Here is a 22,597-nt window from a genome sequence, read left to right on the forward strand (position 1 = left end):
AAAAATATTTTCTGTCTTTTAAAAACCTCCCCTACTCTTTTTGGGAACTGTGGTCTGCCTGCATCATCGCCTTGGGCAGGTGGTCAGGAGGGAGGGACGGGGGAACGTCTTTTGTTCTTTGTGTTATAAGAGGTAGCTCAGTTATCCCAGGCCCTGGTCTGGCCTCCCACATGGGTGGAGGTCACAGGCTTTGTCTTAGCAGAGATGGGACCATTAGAATCATTAATGACAATGGCCTAGAACTGAGGGCCCTCCCTTTAAAAGCTCTGCATTTCTGCTGATGGACAGGAAAATTTGGATTTTGAGAGGAGGGTCCACCATTTTTCTTCCTTTGCTGGCAAAGTAATAAACTTCTCTTTCCTTCTCCTCAAACTACTTATTCTCGTTCTTCTGATATGTCCTCGAGGACAAGTGCTGGGCTTTCGGTAACAGTCCTATTCATTTACTCAACAAACAATAACTGAGTGTCCCAAGTGTCAGGCACCCTTCCAGGCACAGCATCGACAGTGGGGAACAAGACACATTCCCTGCCCTCATGGAGTTCATATTAGAAGAAGAGAAGATAGAAAATGAAAAGGTAAAAACACAAATATGTAAATAAAATTCTTTTTGCATGAAACACAGTGAAGAAAATAAAACGGCATTGGCAGTGAGAATGCATAGAGTGAAGTGGGCAGTGCCGAGAAGAGCCCAGCAGCCTCCCCTTTGAAGGGTGTGAAGGGTGTTTCCAGGGGAAGTCGGGAAGCACGCACCCCTCTACGAACACAGAACACGGCCAGGGCAAACAGTAAGCTTCAGGCGTCATTGTACAGAAAAGTAAGTTTTGGAACAGGAAAGGCATTTTAAAATATAATTCTCAAAGTGAAATGATTATTTACTTGACATTTGAGAAAAGAAACATGAAAAAAGAAGGAAGGAAATAAAAGAGAAAGAAGTTACTGAGTGTTCCCACAATTTCCACTTGCTTCCAGGATTCCTTGTTATCTGCCTCATTATTACCCAGGTATTCATTTTGGTCACCTTTGCTTTCCCCTCTACCCAAATTCCCTGGCACTCTCAAGCTCAGCCTCTACCTGGAGACTACTACATCATCGTCATCATTTCCACTTCTCTCCAGACCTCTAGTCCCACAGGTTCCTTTCCATGTTGATGCCTTCAAACAACACAAGTCAAAAATTAGCTCATCATTTGCTCCTCAAATCTGATATTCCTCATATTATGCCTTATCTTAGGGAATAGAACTATTATTCATCTAGGCAGCCTAACAAGGAATCTTCATATTTTTCTTGACTCTCCACTTCTCTTGGCATTCATACCTGGCTAGCAAATCTGGTAAACTTTTATCTCCTAGATCTACCTGATACCTTTTTCTTCCTCTCTGCTGCCACCACCATCACCACATTCATTTTTTTTTATTGTTACCATGGTATTCTCCTAATTTGTCTTGCCTTATACTCCTTCCCTCTCTAGCCTATTCTTCACTCCACTGCCAGGGTGGTGATGTTTGTTTTTAAATAAAAAATATGACATTATTTAAAATACCTCAATGGCCACTCATTGAACAGAGGGTAAATTTCAACTTCCTTTGCAAATGATGAAAGAGCCTTGATGGAAGCAGTAAACGACAAACCACTATTCGATCCACTTAGCTTTATTTGTTGCCCTTACTCATTCTATGCTTTGGCCATGCCATTCCCTAAACATTCAGCTCATTAAAGCCTCTTTGCCTTTTAAATGCTGTTCCCTGTGTCTATAATGCTCCTCCCCTCTTCACTGTCAATGCAAACGGCACCTTTTCTCTAACATTTCTAACTTCTCTTGCTGCCAAGCCATCACTCCATTGGCTTGAATTCTTGCTCTGTTACATCAACATTTTTGAGCTATACTTTATTCATTTCTAAAAAGGCCTCTATATCTACTCTCCAGGCAGGTTGTAAAGAGATGAGACAGCATGTCGTATTTATAATGAATGATGCAAAGTAAATGCTAAATAAATGTGTATTTCTACTATTTTATTTCTATATCAGCACTTTTAGCATTTTATTTTCTATTTGCCATAAAAAACTTATTTGAATAATTATTAACTTAGTATATGAGTGCTTATTAGGGTAACATGGGTTTCTGAATTTAAAGTTAGAGAGAGGCTTGGGTGTGGTTTGCCCCTGAATTTCCTAATTTCCAAAACTGTCGAACAAATATCACTAGCATCAGTGATAAATTGATCAAACCTCATAGGAGATTCACTAATTAAAATTCTGAACCCAAAAAGCTAATTAAATCACAGTGTCTCTAAGGCACTGCATCTTTCACACGAGCACATTTTGTGGGTCTTAGGTTGCTTTGTTATATCTACCACGTTGAAGTCCTGGATACCAGCAGCCTGAGAACCAAGACACTTCACTTCATGAGTGTCACTGTTAAAGTCAAGTCACTCAATAGTGTCTGAAAATAACTGGTACTTTTCTAAGCTTAGAATTTATCATTTTGATGAGCGTGGGCCATCAATGTTGGCCCACTATACCAACAGTGATTCTGAAGAGACACTCTGCATTTGCGAATCATTTTCAGGATTCTAATATATTTATGCAACTTCTGGGGAAAGTCATTATTTAGCAAGAACTGAGCACTTTAGTCTGTTGCTTTATGTGCCTTTATTGCACAAACTAATAGAAAAGTAGACTATGATATGGAAAAGACATTGGACATCATCTATCCTAGATCTATAACTTACAGATAAGAAACTAAAGCTCATAGAGGTTATGATCACATGCAAGACCCTATACAGGTTGCCCTGGGAATTGATATATGACAATAACTGGAATCAAGGTTGCACTAAATCTCAGTCCTGAGATTTTTCTAACCTACATAGAAATGCCTCTGTTATTCAAAGATACTACAACCTATTTCATAGGTGTTAGCAGAAGAAAATGAAACAGGTTAAATAAAAGCAAGGATGGTGGAGAATTATCCCAATTTTGAAATTATATTAAACATAAAATAAAAATGTTAAAGTGACTTGACATTAGTGAAAAATTTGATGACTAGTTAGTTTTAGGAATGAATTATGATTTATGATATTTATACTAAGAATAATAGATAGGACATATCATCATATTGTTTGAGTTTCTCATGTTCCATTATATTTTTTTTCAAAGTTTCTATTTCCTTTTAAATTTTGCATGTAAATTATTTCTAGGCATCTGAGTATCAATAGTTTTATCAGAACAGCTTTTCTCTGACCCTTTAATTTTAAAGTGTTTGTTTTATAATATTTGTAAGGTGTGTTTTTAACCTCTTTGAACCATTTCCCAAGACAGAAATATAGTGGATTTTATAATAAAAGGTCATTATAAACCAGAATTCATTTACCAGAAATTAGATTGAAGTGGAAATTGCAGTAGATACAGGAACCCCAAATGTCTGCATTTTCAATTAAGCACGAGGGGACGTGGAGTATAGTAATTTATTGGTGTGAGCTCTGGCCTATAGTAGGATTTTATTGTCTCTTTTATATTTGACAGTTTCAAAAACATCCTACATTCTCATGCTCTAAATACACAATGCAAAAGAGGAATGACCAGTAATAGACAGTGGTAGATCAGGATAATATGACAAATTGGATGAACTGACAGGCAGGTGGTGAATAATTCTAACATGACCCTAAAAATAGTGAAAGGGTGTTTGCACATTGACACTTCTCTAAAGGCAGATGGATATGCATGACCTGAGTTTTTAGACAGGTGTCAGGAATATTGATGGGTGGTACGAGGATGATTATTTTCTTGGCACTGTTGCAGTAGACAGTTTGCATGATTAATGATGCATCTTAGTCTCTTTTTTTCTCCTAGGGGCAGAAAGGGATATGAACCTTTGTCACTCTAAAGAATGTAAGAATTCTGCCTGAAGGGTAAGGCAAGACAGCTTTAGTCACCTAAAAGCATTATATTCTTTTTGGAGGTGAAGAAATAGTAGTAAAATATACAAGTGATCCTGACATATAAGATGATAGTGTCTGGTAGGATGACTATTGCATGCTTCCTATTAAGAGGGTTCTACCCTAGGGCACAGGAGCCTTGCACTGCTCTGAAGTACCAAATGCAGCAAGCCTGGGCTCTGACAAAACCCAGAGTGAACTATGGCTTTGGGATGCACCTGAACACATGCAATGTTTGAACGAATATTAAGAACCACTCAAAAGAAACAGAATAAGACTAAGACAGGAAATAAAAGGTGAGATCATCTGCCTAATGTTTATATTCATTTCAGGTTTTCAGAGACAATTTTCTGATTCAAATCAATTCAATATTGTTTCTAAATGCTGAATCTAGTAAGAAGGAGCTTTTCTTTTCCAAGAATAATACTGTTTGCTCAGGTTTTTAAAATGTCACATAGAGTAGTGAATGAACTATGCTATTTCAGGGCTCAAAATTAAATCCAAAGTCTAATAATAATTTGTAGATATATTCTTCTAAACCTCAAGAAGCCCATCTACTGAAAATATTATGGTAAGTAAATGTAATATAACTTATGGAGGTAAACTTTCAGAGTTTGTTATCTTTTCTTTTTGAAGTAATAAAAGGAACTCTTAGAAATCAAATCCCATCGGAAAAAAAAACCTGTTAACTAATAAAAAGCATTTTCTTTTTTTATATTGAGGGTTATTGGCTAATGGATTAGGTGATTAAGAAAATTTAGAAAATCTATTTCTCCAAAGAAGTTTAAAAATAGGATAAAGGCTCATTTATACGATGGAAGGAGGTTAGAGTTTAGTCTTCATGAATATCAGTGGCTAGACTGGCTATTTCTTTGTTTTCTGTTTACCCAGAGAGAAGACAAGAGTTAGAACCTAAAAACCTTCCTGGTAATAGAAAGGGTTATGAAAACTCTCAATGAAATCCCACAGTATAAAATGTGAAAATGATGGGGTCTGGAGTTTGCTTTTAATATTTTCAACTCATAATTTTAATTGGCAGTCAAATTCTATAATAGATTTTTCTTACAGGGCTAAATAATATTATCCTGGACTAATATGGTACAATTTGTGCTCAAATTCTATACATGTTGAGTCCAATGATCTCTTCCATTACTTATAAAGGCATTAAGGATGGGGAGAGAGAACCTTCTTTGTAACAATATGAATGGTTACCCTAAATAGCCCTTGTGCTTTTGGGAAATGTAGCTTGAATGAGACTTAAGCCAACCAGTGGAGAACAGAAGTACCTAAGGCATAAATTCAAAGCTTTACATATAGTCAAGAGAAGATAGAATCCATCAGCCTTGACATTAATTTTTTATTACCTAATTGATAAACTGATACAGAGATATGGGAAAATAAAATTCTAGAATTAAAAAATCTACAACTTGAATTTTATTAAAATTAGAATAATTCATGATACCCAAATTAAATAATTACTTTTATCTGGAATATAATTAAAATGTTGATGGCAATATGGAAAAACTTTTAGAATGAGGCATATCTATATCTTAAATTTGTGCCAATAATAATTCCTTTCAACTACATAGTGAGTCATATATCCAAAACATATGCAAAAGACAGAAAATATATAATAATATCTATTTCAAAGATTCTTAGAGAGGTTAAGAGACTTTCCAAGATTATATGACATTAGCAAATTGAACCAAAACATTTCAGTAGAAATTAACAAATCATATATAGAATAACATTCAATAAACAGATTATAAATAATTGCATATTACATCACCTATCTATACCAGAAGGATTTACCTCAATTTTTCTCTTAATGACTAACTTTTGGCATAAAACTAGTATAGATGAAAACACCCAGACAAACAAAAAACCCCAACTGTCTCAATTTTCAGAAATGTCTGTTTCCACAAAATACATTGTAAGTTTTTCAAAACATTAACCCAAATTTCTTGGACAATTTATTAACCCACCCCTGCTTTTTAAATGTCTTTTCCCAGTAAAAAGGGCAATGGTGCACATACTTTATGAATAGGTAGCTGTACAATCTAAGACAGAAAATAGCATTGCTATGAAAGTTATTCATTTGTTTCAATACTAAAGTAATTACTGTAGCAGAGAGTTGCTCATTTATCATTTCTTGTTGTCTTTGCTATATTTTCAAGCTGTCTTTTAAACAAATATCCTCATTGTCCTTGTTGCAAAACCAATAACTTTATTTCATTAGGTAAGACTGCACACCAGTGCAGCAAGGTTTAGTTCCCATTCCAAGGAGGGTTTATGCCTGGGAGCCACCTAACAGTATCACATATTCCTGTGCTTCCCTAAAGGATGTGGCACAGTGTAGTTGAGCACTGAGTTGGCATCTAAGAGACATCTCCAGGTTCCCCTTCTCTTTCGGCTATGAAAGTTTTCGTGAGCACTTAAATTCTAATGCCATATCAAGCATTTTGTTCCAGGAACAATATAACAATTTCAGTTTTAAAATTGCCATCCCGGTACTGGCACAAGAACAGAAGCATCGATGTTTGGAATAGAACTGAGATTCTAGAGATGAAACCATCTGCATATGGCAACCTAATCTTTGATAAAGCAGACAAAAATATACAATGGGGAAAAGAATCTCTCTTCAATAAATGGTGCTGGGAAAACTGGATAGCTACATGCAGAAGGTTGAATCAGGATCCCTACCTCTCACCTCTCACAAAAATTCACTCAAGATGGATAACAGATTTAAACCTAAGGCATGAAACCTTAAGAATCCTACAAGGAGATGTTGGGAAAACCCTATCAGACATTGGCCTAGGCAAAGAATTTTTGAGGGAGACCCCCAAAGCAATCACTGCAGCATTAAAAATAAACAAATGGGATCTGATCGAATTAAAAAGTTTCTGCATAGCCAAGGAAACTATCATTAGAGCAAATAGACGACCCACAGAATGGGAGAAAATATTTGCTCCTTACACTTCTGATAAAGGTCTAATAACAAGAATTTATCTAGAACTCAAAAGAATTAACAAGAAAAAATAAAACAACCCCATCAAGAAATGGGCAACGGAAATGAACAGAAACCTCTCCAAAGAAGACAGAATAATGGCCTGCAAACATATACAAAAATGCTCAACATCTATAATCATTAGAGAAATGCAAATCAAAACCATAATGAGATACCACCTAACCCCAGTGAGAATGGCTTGTATCAAGAAATCCCAAAGAAACAAATGCTGGCAAGGATGTGGAGAGACAGGAACACTCTTACACTGCTGGTGGGACTGCAAATTAGTGCAACCTTTGTGGAAAAGAATTTGGAGATACCTCAAACAGCTAGAGATAGAAATACCATTCAACCCAGCAATAGCATTGTTAGGTATCTACCCAAAAGAGATTAAGACATTCTATTATAAAGACATCTGCACCCGAATGTTTACATCAGCACAATTCACTATTGCAAGGACGTGGAAACAACCCAAGTTTCTGTCAATTCATGAGTGGATAATCAAAAGTTGGTATATGCTCACAATGGAATAATACTCAATTATAAGAAATGACAGCAAGCTAGCACTGCTCATACTATCCTGGATTAAGCTTAAGCCCATTATCCAAAGTGAGGAGACACAAGTTCCGGAAATTGGGCTCCATGTGTACTCACCATCACATTGGTACTGACTGATTAAAACTATGGTGCTCAAATGGTGGTAGTGTTCACCAGGGATTGGGGGGTAGACCTACATCTTATAGATGTGGTGAGCATTGTGGAGGGGAAGGGCATACCTCTAACCCTTCTTAGGGAGAGGCAAAGATATAAAATGTAACCAAAATGTCAAAAAGAAAAAAAAGAAAGAAACAATTAGCAGGTGTTGAGCAGGTGGGAGGGGGAGGAGGGGATGGGTGTATACTTACATCATGAGTGTGATGCGCACCACCTGGAGGATGGACACGCTTGAAGCTCTGACTTAGTTGGGGGGGGGAGGGGTGGCAAGGGCAATATATGTAACCTTAACTATATTTGTACCCCCATAATATGATGAAATAAAAAGAATTTTAAAAAATCGCCATCAAATGTTTTATTTAATAGAATTTCACCAGATGATTTTAAATATATTTCTATGAGTTAAGGTTTACAAAAATTTATAATGGGAAAGTACCCAGATAATAAAAAGAAGGTTTAAAATGGTTGTTATTAACTCTTCAAAGAACATCATTAAACAATCTTTCAAACAGGCAGTGTTTAGTTCAGCAATTTAGTAAAAAATTTGTAAGAAATAGTTAATATGAACAAAAAGATGACACAGGTTTAAACAGAAGCAAAGCAGGGACCCAGGTTATGAGAATACTAGTTAGGAATACTGAATCAGATGAGTGATACAATAATTTACGATAACCAAAATTATAATTTCTTCTTTAACCAGATGAATTATTATCATTCTAATAAGCCTTTGTAGAGACAGATATTCCCTCTTATTTGTGAAACTTTACATTTTCTATTATGGGACAACTATCCTTTTTTTAAACCAAGTATGTGTTTGAAGCAGTAGATGATAAGACTTAGACTAAGCTAGCAATCTTTGTTCTGGGATTTATCTCCTTTTGAGAAACAAGAGAATTGAGAAATTATTAGTGAGTACAGCTCTGGACTCATGTTCCTTAACTTCTAGAGCTTACCTGATATGTATATTCTCATAATTTTTAGCACCACAAGACAGGATTTCTAAACTTCAACACTATTAGCATTTTGGATGGATAATTCTTTGTTGTAGGGGCTGTCCTGTGCAATAGGATGGATAACAGAATCCCTGAACTCCACCCACTAGATTCCAGTAGCACGCATGCTCACCCCCTCCTTAGACAAAAATGTCTCAAGACATTGCCAGTATCTCATGAGTATCTCATGGGGGTGGTGAGGAGGACGGGTTGGTGGAGACGTGGCAAATTGCCCCAGTTGACAACCATTGCCATAGACTGATGGTCAACAACTCTTCCTCAATCATGATTCCTGAATTAAAGTTATATATTACTTTGTCATAGAATTTTAAAGCTAGAAAGACAACATCACGCTCTCATCTTATTTTCAGATTTTACTGATGGAAAAACTTAGGCTCTGAGAGACTAAATAACTATTTAAATTTAGATGAGTCAGCTGAGATTAGAGATGAGACTAAGTCAAAAGTTCTGCATTCTTCCTCCAAGCTCTTTCTCCTACAAAATGCTATTTGTAAGTCATTTGCTCTAAAATCCAAATGAAATTAAAAAATAAATATGATTATCCATATCACTGAAGAATAGCCTTGCAGAGAATCCAAAACAATAGATAACACACATATAATTTGTAGTTGATTTTGGAATGAACTAAGTGAGCCTATTCCAGTGATATTATTTCCTGATGATTATGATGATGATAATAATTATGATTATAATGAAGATGGTGATGGTTTTCTTAGGATAACATTACAATTATCTGTGTTTCCTGAGCATGTATCAATTCATAGTTAAGGTGAATAGCTCAGAAGCATGCTAATTTGCAGAAAGCAACCAGCTTCAATATTAGCATATAGTACTGACAGTCTACATAGATAAGTAAGAGTTAATAGTTGCCTATCATTGTTGACGGGATGCTATGTTTACTATTGATCATCGTATGTATAAAAGACAATGTGGACACTTTATTAAAACTACCATACAGATAAGTTTCTCTGGTCTGCCTGTTGGTTCTTTCTCATGCTTCTACAGCTACATTTCATTAAAAATCAGAAACCAGGCTGGGCGCGGTGGCTCACGCCTGTAATCCTAGCACTCTGGGAGGCCGAGGCGGGCGGATTGCTTGAGGTCAGGAGTTCGAAACCAGCCTGAGCAAGAGCGAGACCCCGTCTCTACTATAAATAGAAAGAAATTAATTGGCCAACTAATACATATAGAAAAAATTAGCTGGGCATGGTGGCGCATGCCTGTAGTCCCAGCTACTCAGGAGGCTGAGGCAGCAGGATTGCTTGAGCCCAGGAGATTGAGGTTGCTGTGAGTTAGGCTGATGCCACGGCACTCACTCTAGCCTGGGCAACAAAGTGAGACTGTCTCAAAAAAAAAAAAAAAAGTCAGAAACCAGTAACAAAGGCATACGTGCCAACTGTGGGGAGAGGGAGAGTGGCCAGGTGTGTGGGAATAGAAGTGGGATTTGCTCAGATTATTTCAAACAACAGGAAACCTTCAACTTCCCTGGGGCTCTTTAAATAACAGAAAAACAAATAGGAAAAAAACCCAGTGGTGCAAGATTTGTAGAATAATTGTGACAGTACACAGACAATCAATCTGCAGAAGTGAATTTGGATGTGTACTGCCTGACAATGCACTAATCGCCTGTTGGTTTAAAGTCTGTAGACTAATAACACATGATCTTTCTGGAATACTTAATTTCTGGAGGACAAATGGAGCTTGTTTTTAGGCTTCATTTTCAAAATGACTTTTAGAAATGTATTGAATCTTCTTCTTTTTTTTTTTTTTTTTAGCTAAACAGACATTTAATTTCATTGGTAAATGAAATTTTAGAAGACATACTCTCAAGAGGGAGTTTTCTAACATATGACACACACAGCTTTGAACCTTAGAAAATGAGAAAGAAAGATTAAAAGCAGAGAATTTTTTATAGGTGTGAAATATATTTTACAGGAACATTATGTAACACTATCAAACATTGATATTGCATTAACATCTCTCTGCAGAACCCTCCATCTCATTCCATGAGGGATAATTAATAAATTCATTCTGTTTATGTTTTATGAAGTTAAACATTAACAATTCACCATAAAGGACATTTATTAACATAAATACTAAGAATTACCTTAGGAAGAAAATAAAATTATTAAACTTGCTTTTAAGAATTATGTAGTTTTCTTTGTTATTGGTCAAATCTCTTTGAACTATATGTTAAAAAATAGCTTTCCAAATTAAGTTTGTGCTAAAACTTTTGCAATTTTTCACAATGCAGACAGATCTACCAATCCAATAAGCCTGGAGATATATACTAATATTGTCATTTCTTGGGGGCTATTGAGCAAGAGGTCCCAGAAGGGCCCAGAAGTAGAGAGCAGGATTGCCCTGTGCCCATTCAGAGCCTGGAATGACTTAAAGTCATGTAATACCTTCTGCGAGACCAGGCCTCAATTTTACCTTGATTAAATTTACTGTATCTAGGAAAATAGTTCGACTGGGTGGGAGGCCACACAGAAGTGGAAACTCAGACAAAGGAGAGTCCACAAGCCAATAGTGTTAGTGCAAGTTCTGACCATGGGAGAGATGTCCTAGGCAAGGATACTTCTTATTTATCCTGATTTGAGGGCAGCAGTATCCCTACTGTGTACACATTAGCATCAGGCTATTTTAGCTTGTTGCCTTAAACATCTAAAGAATATATGTTCTATTTAGGCTCAATAGGTAGCATCATTATAACTGGGTTTCTCAGATCATTCAACTCGAGGAAGAGAATACACTGTGAGAGGATGTAAGCCCTCTAGGTAATTCTTTCTTACAGCAAATCAGTATGCAGGCACTGAGTTTGGTTGCTTCGAGTTTACCACTGAGGGATGGCATGGTCTTGGTGTGTCCAAAATTTAGATTTTTGAGTTTACAAGTCTGAGAGCTCTTCTTGCTTCTACCATGAATCTAATGGACATCCAAAGCATAATTCTCACATTATCCTGCCCCACTTATCTTGCACCAAATCATCAGACTCGTGATGAGCTGCCCTTGTTGGTTCTCTGCTCTTGATGAAGCCCATCTCTGTGCCCTCAAATTCCAGACACTTCTCAAAGCTCACCTGAAATTGTGCTCCATCACCGACAACCCCCCTTCTATCCTCAGATGCCTCACTGGAAATCTCCCCTTTCTTCTTGCATATGGAAGCACTAGCTTTCCCTGAGAATAATGAATTCCCTCCACCTTCTCACTAGCTGGCCATGTTTGCTGTCCTCCTGCCCTGCACCTCAGGACTCAGACGTGGGCTGATGTTTTCTTTGCTCCTCACTACTATTCCCAGATTACTAGGCCCACACTTCCCTCAAGCCTTATCACTGATTTCCGCACACTTGTTATGCCTGGAGTTTGGCTCATGAGTTAGATTCCTTTTGATTACAATTTGAGTTCAAAACCAAAAGTGTAAGCATTTTCCAAATGAACAACTGGAGGGAACGGGCTACACCCATGAAGCAAGTAACTGTTTGGAAATGTAGTTTCTCTGAGTGATTTAGTTTTACAGATATTTTAAAATATTTTTAGTTGATTATGTTTATACACAGTCTCAAATCATCAAGATGTGAGAACTGACTTTTTAGTGTACTTGATAATGTGGGTTCATATATTTGGGGCATGCCAGCCTCATTAACACAAGCAGCAAATCAAAGTGCTCTGAACATTTTGTGTGAGCTCTTTTTTTTTTTTTTTTTTTTTTTTTTAGACTGCTTGAATTCTATTTACTAGTTTTGTGGAAAACATTGTGCCTTGAGATTATATAGAACATTGGGCTATATTCTACTCTTTCTTCTTTCAGTTTCATAATTCTACTTATACTACTGTTCTTGGGAATGGAAATAACATGCTTGAAGTAAAAACATAAACTAAGGTGGAGAATCATAGCATTTTCACTACCAATATTTAGGTCTTTGAGCTTAAATAGCTTTTTCCTTTTTGCCTCCTATGCTAAGTAAACCTGTCTTTTCTTTTTGATCAGTTCATTAGAAACATTTGTTCGACTCTTTGAGATGTGTGTGTGTATGTGTGTGTGTTACTGACACGTGAACATTAACATTTCTGAGTGAAAATAATGTTTTGCATAAATAAAAATAAATTTATATATACCACATTCCTATTATTTTTGTTTGGTCACCCATTACATAGGCATAGGTTTCTTTTAAATAATGAATATGTAGATCCTTTTATGCCTTGGAGTATATATGACTGGTTTTAAAGTTCAAATTGAAAAGAAACAAAGATATCATCCTGCAGTTCTGTCATATGCTGTGTCCTCCTACTAAATTTCTATCTGAATGCTCATGTCCTAATAATCTTATGATCATATTATTTTGAGTGACCAAAATATACCACACACAAAATTATGTTGACTTGAGGAAATTTGGAAAATTGGCCTTATAAAAATTTAGATATATCATTTTACTGAAAACTTACAAATAAGTGCTCAATACATGATGAATATAGATGAAAAAATAGTCAGCCAAGGTCTCTTGCAACAGGCTGTTGTCATCTGACTTGAGTAGGGAAAAAAATCTATAGATCTCCTGTAATTGTATGAATCCATAAATAGTAATATACATATAAAAACTCTGAATATATATCCTATGGACAAACCATCTCCCATACAATGTATAATATTTCCCATAAAAATAAATTCATTTCATTTGTGAGACCAAAACAAAAGAATAACAATAGTTAGCTCACTAGCTGCTTGCTAATACTTTACATGATGTTTTTAAATTTAAACTGCAATCCTTTGGAAGTAGGTTTATTATCTCCATTGAAGAGATGAAGAGACTGATGAAGAAACAAAGGCTTCAACTAATTGGCTCAAGGTTGAATAACCAATAATAGCATGGCCAGTGTTTAAACTCAGTCCTGTGTGATTTTTGTGGCTATAGCCACTAAACCAGCTGCCACACATTATGGCAGAGAAAAGTACATAAGTAACACCTCAAAGTGAACAATTTGTTTCAGAAAGGAGCATTTCAAATACGAAAAAGTGCATATAAATGATGCAGGATGTGCTTATGAACTGGGGCATAAACACAAAGTTTTCCAGAGTGTCTACCAGGGCCCAAGGCAACTTTTCAGTAGAAAACCTTCATCTGTATTGCAAATTCCACTTCTGTGTTTATCTATAACCATGAATATAACATAATATTACAGATGACTGGCTACATGATTTTATGGGAAAAACAATGAAAGCACAGAAGTTCAAGAGAGCAGGAAAAATTGTGAGTTAGAGTTCACGGAAAGCTTTATGAATTCTGCAGCACTCTAATGTAAATCCCAGAGGGGAAAATACTTGCATTGAGACACTTTCTCTCAGAAATCTTGAAAAAATCTTGACATCTTAATTCATTTCCTAGGCTTAAATATTCTAGGCTAGTCTGATGGCACTGTAATAGCCTGGGCAAACATTTTTATTTATTTCACTGTTGATACCAATATTTGTGCTACAAGCTGCTGCCTGCATTTGCTGCTATTTATTTATTTCCTACAGATCAAATTATTGGTCCAGACATAACATAGTTTCTGGTGAAGTGCTCCTTGTGTTCAGGAGCAAATGGAAAAAGCTTCCATTTTAAATGCAGAATTTTACCACCTGACTGAAATAATTCATGTTGTAAATATGATATGAAACCATTTTATATTCATACCTATATATGTGGAGGAGCAATCATAGGAAATAATAGGGAAATCAAGCAAGTGTCCTATTTGAACAGGTATGTGGTCAATATGTCAAAATATTGCATCCAGGTCTGGGTCAGCCACTTAGCTTTTTTGAGCCTTTACTATCTGTACCCCTGTAGTATTGGGTTCACATAGAACAAATGAGGTAATGTGAATGAATCTTTGTAAAACTACAAACTATCACAAAGAGGTCAGCAATTTCTTTTTCATTAATATAGGATTTCTCAGTAGCAAAGGTTTTCGTTTGCTTTCTCTTGTCCATGTGGAGAAATAGGAAATAGAACACAAGAATCTCAAAGCCAAACAATACAGCATTTACAGGATGCTTAGAATATATAGACATAAATTCAAAGAGAAGAGTAACTCTTTGGAGCATCTCACAGCAATGTAGACATCATGGTGAAACATTTTTGGGTCTGGAACTTCCAAGGGGTTAATCTTCAGGGTGCAGAGGCAGTCTTAAGGCCCCTAAGAATGTTATGTAATGACTTTTCTCTCCTGGTCCTCACACTTGCTGGATTCTGGAATTAGTGATGATGGTTTGAACCTTAGCTCCAACACATACTCTTTTTACTTAATCTCCCTGAACTTCCATTTCTCACCTGTCAAATGCATGTAATATCTCCTTCACATTTCTGTTGTGAAGACTAAAGGAGACAATATATGTGAAAATGCTTTGTAAATTGCCATGGCTTCTGCAGAGAACAAGTTATTATGACAATTCCTTTAGACTATCTAGATACCACTTCAAGATGTCAGTTTCCTTTTAGTGCATGGAAAAATGGGTTGATGGAATATTAATAGAATGGATAGCATTTGGTTTAACTATATACTTCCTGCTTCTTTCTTCCATAATTCAGACCTGAGCTTAATATCTAAATTACTGCTTGAAGATAAGGAATGAACTTCTAAAGACAAAATTTCCTCAAAAGTAAATCTAAATGTTACAAGAAATAATGAACTTCCATAGTGTAATACTCAACATGGAATCCATGCATCCCTGTACCAGACACAGAGATAGGGGACCCTGGCTCCCACCCTCCCCCCCAACCCGAAAGGCATAGATAACCAAGGACTTACATTATTCACTAACAGCCACTAATAACAGAGGAAATTTCTTTTTCCTACGTACATACCATAATCTCACATGTTCTTTATCTTAACTAAGATGTTCTGAATGTTTTGCTATCCAGTTCCTGTTTAACCTACAGATGTGTGCTCCCCCTCACAGCCATTTTCCTCAGTATTCTCTGTTTTTTCTCTTTTCCAATTTGGAAATATACATAAATGAAACTCATTACTTTAGTCTGCCAGAGAAACACTATCCTTGAGTTATACATATTTTATTGCTATGCTCTAGAATGTTGTCAAAAATTGATTTTAAAAATTTCCAGCCATAAGAAGAGCCTCTTGGCATATTTTCTAAAAATCACTGTTGAAAATGTTATTCATTCTTTGTTTTCCAGGGATGTCTTATAGAAAGATCTATGCTAAGTATTTTCCGTGTAATATAACATAGAGAAACTTTGTCTGTGGTCTCTGAAATTACTTTTTATTAATTTTATCAGACAATAAAAACCTAAGGTACATTTAGCTTAGCAGAGACCTAGGTTGATTTGTTCGCCTTTGTAAAGCTTAGACAGTGGCTTACATATAACAGGGGCTCTGTAAATATTTGTTGAATGAATTCATTCAACTATAATTTCTCTTTTTATATTGGCTGCAAGGAAGCTTAAGGCTAAATACAGTGACTGTAACAGTCTATATTGATGATATATTTATTTTCTTTAGCAATTCTGTTTTTATGTTTTCAATTTCTGTTTAAACAATCTCATTGAATGTAGTTTAATTGTAAGACACTGCAAATCCTTTCTGGAAACTGGTACGAGATGCCACAAAATAAAATACATTGTTTTTTCTAAATGATAAAAACAAAATAGTTTAACTTCATTGCTTTTAAAAATATCTAACCATTTATAAAGTGAAGTACATTTTTACTAGAAAAATATATAGCCACTTTTTTCTGAAGCATGATCAGACTTTTAGACAAAGAAGCACCATAATCAGAAAATACATATACCAGATAAAGAAAAAAAAATGTTGAACTACACTTTTTATTACAAGACATGAAAGGGAGATACATATAAAAAGATATTGCAAATTTCAAGAGGTATAAAATATTTGCTATTTTAAAACTTCCAGAAGGAAAGTTTAATTTTAGCAATTTCAAACAATGGAAAGCTTGGAAAGCCCTGGCTTTGTGGTTTTGCAAAATTTGTGTTCTCTGAACATTTCTGTGGGTAAAGAGACAGATCTAACTCTAAACCGAAACCTTAAGACTGATAAAGGGAGAATAAAATTAAGTGGCCTGTTTAGCTTATCTGACAGGGATCCTGTCACTGGGCCTTGAAACACAGAAATCCAGAGCCCTCAGTGTAAGAGCCAGTAATGCCTTGGGTCTCATTAAAAGACAGAGGGCAGACCAGAGACCCAAGTCAGACACAGCTAGAAAGTACTGCGGGCAGGAACTATCTGGCAAATTCTTTGGTTTCCTGGTGCTGATTACTTTTATGTACCTGTAAGGATTGTAGAATTCACATCTCTGTGCAAGTTGGCCACACTCTAGTCTACTGCACATATTAGTTTTGTTGGAGGTGTTGCTCCCTTAGTTTGCATTTTTTAAAAATAATTCAGTCCCTGCTGGTCCTTGCTGGAGTCTTTTTCTTTTAAATGATATTAAAATGAGACATAATGATTTTATTTTATGATTTAGACTTTCTTTAAAGAAGGCCTCCGTTTTTATAATCAGAAACATGTATTTTTGTATTAACAGCTTTTTAAAAGTAGGCTCAAGGGGACAAAGGGAAGTAGGATCGGTAAATGTTTTTAATCTATAGTAGTAAGGACATATATAAGGAAAAAATGGGAGGGTGTTAAGATCATTACTTCCCTCTGGTGGGAGAGTCCGTGAATGTGTGTCTAACAAGGGAAGAGGCTATGACACTAAATTAGCTGTGAGCACATAGCAAACTCTTGGGATGTGAGTTACACAGGTCACACGATTCCTCTTTTCCATCCTTTCCAGTGGAGAGTTTTTAACATGTGAAATAGAAATTAAGAGGACAATGACATACTGACTGCCCATTTGGTTCCTTTTAGTTTTTTCAAAGTTTATGTCCCCAAATTTAGGAAAATGCAAATACTACTAGAAGCTTGGAAATGTTGAGGAATGAGACTATCATTTAATTGATTTCTAAATATATTATTGGCATCAGTCTTTGATTTTCTATTGTTATCTTTTATTATTTTTAGTAATATTGCTGTAGATCAGGATATCTCAAAATGCATTCTTGGGAACTCTAGTACTGAAAAACATGCCACAAAAATGTGTTACTTATCAAACAGTTTTGATAAAAGGTGTGTATTTTAAGGAACACATTAATTATTTTTGGTGTGATTATGGTATTGTGATTTTTTTTTAAAAAAAAGGTTGATCTTTTTGAGATGCACACTAAACTATGAATGAAATGATGCAATTTTAAGGATTTACTCCCATGTATTATGGAAGTAGGAAAAGAGAATGGGGTGGGGATGGGGCTGTGTTAGCCAGGGGTGGATGTTACTGAGTTTGAATGATGAATACATGTGGGTTCATTATAGCATATAGTCTACAGTGTGTACTTTGCATATATTAAAAATTCCCCATAACAAAAGTAAAAAAAATTAATAAAAGATGCATGTTTCTTAAAGATTTTTAAATGAACATAAGAGGAGTTCTGGGTAAAAGATCACTGGACTACTTACCACTGGACTACTCTTTTCAAGCAACATCTATAAATATTCCTCCTGGACACTTTGAGAATGGCCATATAACAGTAGAACTAATGTTTTTCCCTGTACCATTGTCCATGATAATTCCAGGCTTCTAGCCCATAAAAAGTTGAAAAACATTAAGGTAAAATATGGAAAAATTTTAAAAAGAATCCTTTTATTATTTTTAAATTTTAAGAGATTTGAGATATCAATAAGTAAAACATCTGATAGACTAATTTTTTTCAATTTCATAAACATTTATTCTGTATATAATCTCAGAAATATTGTTAAAGACAACAAAATTTCAGAAAGAAGAGTGAATGGTAGTATATACCTTGAAAGAAAAGAAGCAATTCTTTTTTGATTCAATATTAGCCATAACTCATTATAATTCTTTAATATCTAAATGAAAAGCTCTGTTTCAAAAAGAGCTTTATGAAACTCTTAGTTTCAATATATCAATAATGATATATCATTATCAACTTCAACAATTTTATTTTTATATTTTTTACTCCAAATTTCTATAAAATTTAGAATCTGATAAAATTCCAATGTATACCCATAAGTTATTTCTCACTCTAGGAACAGTATATTAGGTAGAGATATTCCTCACAATGAAATTCTATAATTTCTGAATAAGATTTATATTTTCATATAAAATTGTTTATGATTTTGCATGTCTGAGAAGCTATACTGTAGTTTCTAAATAAATCAAAAAATTAAATAAATTTAATTTTAAAACAAATTACACATACTTTTTAAATTCTGCACCTAAAGACAGCCTATATTACTATTTGTAGTTGTCCTTTCTTTCTATCTTTTTAGAAACTAGCAAACTTTTTTATTGTTGACTTTTATGAAAATGCAAACAAGGACATTTGCATTTATTACAATATACTGCCAAAAACTGCATTAATTTCCATCGATGCCCATTACTTTGATAAATGTTTTGTCATTTGTACCATTTACACTGTCAAAACAAGTTAATTATATCTTACTGACATTTTTGACAATTGCTTTAACTCTGGCACGAAAAAAAACCATGTCTTCTTTGCTTTAACAACAAAAATTTACTGCTGCCTGTTGAAAGCTTGAACTAAGCAAGAGAAGACCAGCACATGTCAGAAGTCTTACTAGGCTCAATTTCAGAGGCATGGTAAACAAGGATTCCCCAAGATTATCTTACAGAAGTGCTCAGGTAGTGTAATGGAAAATTTTATGTACCTGCATAATCTGTTCTTGCATAATGCCCATCTTCAGATTTAGTAGTTGTAGTTGTGTTATCTGTGTTAAAAAATTGACAAACATTGATTAACTGTTTGCTAAATATCTAACATCAAACTTACATTATTTCTCCAACAGTATCTTCATTGCAATTAAGGAATTTTTTCCAACCATAATTCTAAAAATGCTTTAGACAAAGATTTACAATGTCAATTTCTGTTCGAGAGCAAATAATAAAGCAATGACACATTTCTAAAGTTGGGACAAGAAGAAGGTTCAAAATTATAACAGAAATAAAGGAATAACAAGTAAAGAAACCAAGAAAATATTTCTGAACAAAACTCAAAATAGAACATTCTAGTACTTCCTGTTTTTAAAAAATGCACTTCTCCACAGACACCATCTTGCTGTCACTCAAGATCTGCACCCAGCCCCTGCCACTAAAGGCTCTGGCCAAAACAAGGACTCTGCTGTGACAACCGTCTGGAACAGCCCAGGGCATTATTCTTGTCCATGTCATACTCCTTGGACTGGTTCCTTAACCCCTCTCCTATCCCCTTTTCTCTTGATGTTAAATGTTACTTTGTGGAAATTTTAATCTATAACGTGTTGATTGAGTATATAAAAAAAAATAAAAATGCACTTGAAATATTTCCACTAAACCAATCATACAAAGAAGTGATGTGTTTGAAATTTCAAGATCGTCTAATAAATTCTTGGATTCTTTGTTAAAACTGCTTTTGACTTTCTAAAAAGAAAGTCAAATTCAAGAAGAATGTCTATTTTTTTCTGAATATTACCTTCTGTATTTATTGCATTGTGATGATACAGTCCCATTATATAAAAAGAAATTTGGACTGCTGTTGGCAGCCCCTCAAACTCCTATAATCAACACAAATAAGACAGTGGACTCTACTATCCATTGCAGATCAGAACTGCCTTTGGGAGATGAAATAGCTGCCTAATAAGGAGGTATTTTCACTTTTCATTTCTGCACAAAGCCCAAGAACACTCTTTGAAATGAATTTTGGTATGAACATTACCTTGACATCGACCCAAAGACATGACTTCAATTTTCTCCTGTTTCTGACATGATGCTTCTTTGATTTGACATGCATTATCATAAGACTTCCCATCAGAAGCACAGAGGGGATTGAAGTTGGTCTGAGAACAGTCAATGTTGCACACACACCTAAAGGAAGAGAGAAATAAAAATATGTAACATCAATAGTGTTGTTACCACATTATAAATAAAACACAAATGGAAATATAGTTAGGTTGGCAAAACGCAAGTTGGCAAAATTGAATTTTATCTTTCCAGGAAAGTTCCTTTACTTTTCTACCTGAGAAGAAAAGAGACACAGAACTAACCAAAAATAATTCAAAAGACTGAGCAATGGATAAAAAAATGAAAAGGGAAAACTTAGAAAATGATCATCAGTTAATCTTTGCCCTGGAACTTTTAAAACATCTACATAAACTTCCATGCTGATGCCTGCAGAATTTGAATAGGCTGAGGTAGCCATGAAACTCTGCTTCAGAGCTTTATTACATGAAATCTTACTTCTTTTCTCAGTAAAGCTTAAGGAAAATGAGTCAGAGGACAGTTAAGAGAAAGCAAACAAGTAAATTATTTGGAATGCAATCAGGAGTTAAATTTTTTCAGCATAAATAAGGATGCACCCAGAATGTGCTGAATAGGAATCTTCAGTGGTCTTTAATACTTTTAGGGGTTCTATAAACCCCTTTAACAATCAAATGAAAGCTATAGAACTCTCCCCAGAAATACTAATACTCATAATCAACCTTTCCGTATAAAATTTCAGGGGTTTTTTGGGCTAAGCATATCCACAGACTGCCTTCTCAAATATACACTGCTCTTTTTCTGCTTCTCATTTTAAATGATAAAATAACTCACTTACTCAGAATTTTAGTATTTTTCTGTAATCTAAATAAAAGTTTGGTGAATTAATGAGAATAAGGTCACCTAAAGTAGAAGAATTAAACATTTTTAAGCAAACTTTATGTGATTTTTCCCATGTTCTTATGTTGTAATACTTTGTATTTTATCATACAATCTACTTTGTTATTCAGAATATTGTGTGGTTTTTGGCATGTGTGTACTGATTTAGAATACAAACTCATATTTTAAATTGTTGTAATATTTATATTATTTTTCTAAATAGATTGTATGCTTCTCAAAGTCATGAACCACACGTTTTACTTCTGTATATTTTACTTAGAGCTGGACATATAATAGAATCACAAGAGCAACCAACATACCTATGTTTGGCTCTTAACATGCATTGTTTTATTTAATCCTCACAAAAATATTTTATAGACCAAAGATATTACATAAGGTCAAAGCACTAGTGAATTGTGGAACAAGGACTCACAGATGTGTTAAGCTAAAACCTAACCCCTTTCCTTTAATGCCATGGGCTGTGTTATTAGAATCTCCTAAGAACTTTTAAATACACAGATTCATAAGCAGATTCCTGGGCCCCAGTACATCTGGGGAAAAGCTCAGGATTCTGTATTCTTCAGTAGTCATCCTGGCACCAGACTCGATTCTTGGGAATCACTGCTTGATCAGTTTGTCAACTGAGTGAGAGAGGGTTTGTCTACACACCAGTGCATCTCAGAGTGTAGTCTTTAGACCATCTGTATCAGAATTACCTAGATGGCTGTTTAAAACGCTGGCAGAATGTGCTAATGAACTTAATTTTTTTTTTTTTTTGTAAGAGAATTGCTTTATGAACACTTGGTTATTTTTACATGTACCTGTTTAGGAACAAATAGCGAGGACAGATGGTAACCATCTCTAAATGCTTAACTCATTGATGTGCAGCATTCCTACCTTAGCCATGATGCTGCCATGCGATGACAGCTACTGGAACATGACATTGATACCTCCACTGATTCTTGGCATCTTGAAATCTGAGGTCAGGAGCTGCCTATATGTTCAAAGAGCGTTTGGTCCTTTACAGAGTAGACTCGAAGTGACTTTGTAGGTCAAGCTTGCCTTAACCATCTGTACTAAATAAAGAAGGCATGGGGAGACTGACATTTGCATGTTTAAAAAGGTGATCTCTTTTGCCTTCAAACCAGTTTAAGTTTTACTGTTTGTTATTGTGTTTGACTCTAGGGACTATCTCCTTGAAGGTCTCCTAAAAATTATTT

At 35.1% G+C, this 22,597-nt stretch overlaps 1 protein-coding gene across 1 annotated transcript in view; it reads right to left on the minus strand.

Moving 5' to 3' along the window:
* The window catches only part of TMEFF2 (transmembrane protein with EGF like and two follistatin like domains 2), a 255,770-nt gene that overhangs the window by 32,519 nt on the left and 200,654 nt on the right, over positions 1 to 22,597 (minus strand). Inside the window, exons 6-7 of the mRNA XM_012776942.2 lie at positions 20,458 to 20,606; positions 19,415 to 19,474 (exon numbers count right to left, since the gene is read on the minus strand). Coding sequence (XP_012632396.1) covers positions 19,415 to 19,474; positions 20,458 to 20,606 — 209 coding nt within the window. The remainder of the gene's footprint in view (positions 1 to 19,414; positions 19,475 to 20,457; positions 20,607 to 22,597) is intronic.

The sequence above is a fragment of the Microcebus murinus genome, chromosome 8 (assembly GCF_040939455.1).
Source record: "Microcebus murinus isolate Inina chromosome 8, M.murinus_Inina_mat1.0, whole genome shotgun sequence".
NCBI lineage: Eukaryota > Metazoa > Chordata > Mammalia > Primates > Cheirogaleidae > Microcebus > Microcebus murinus.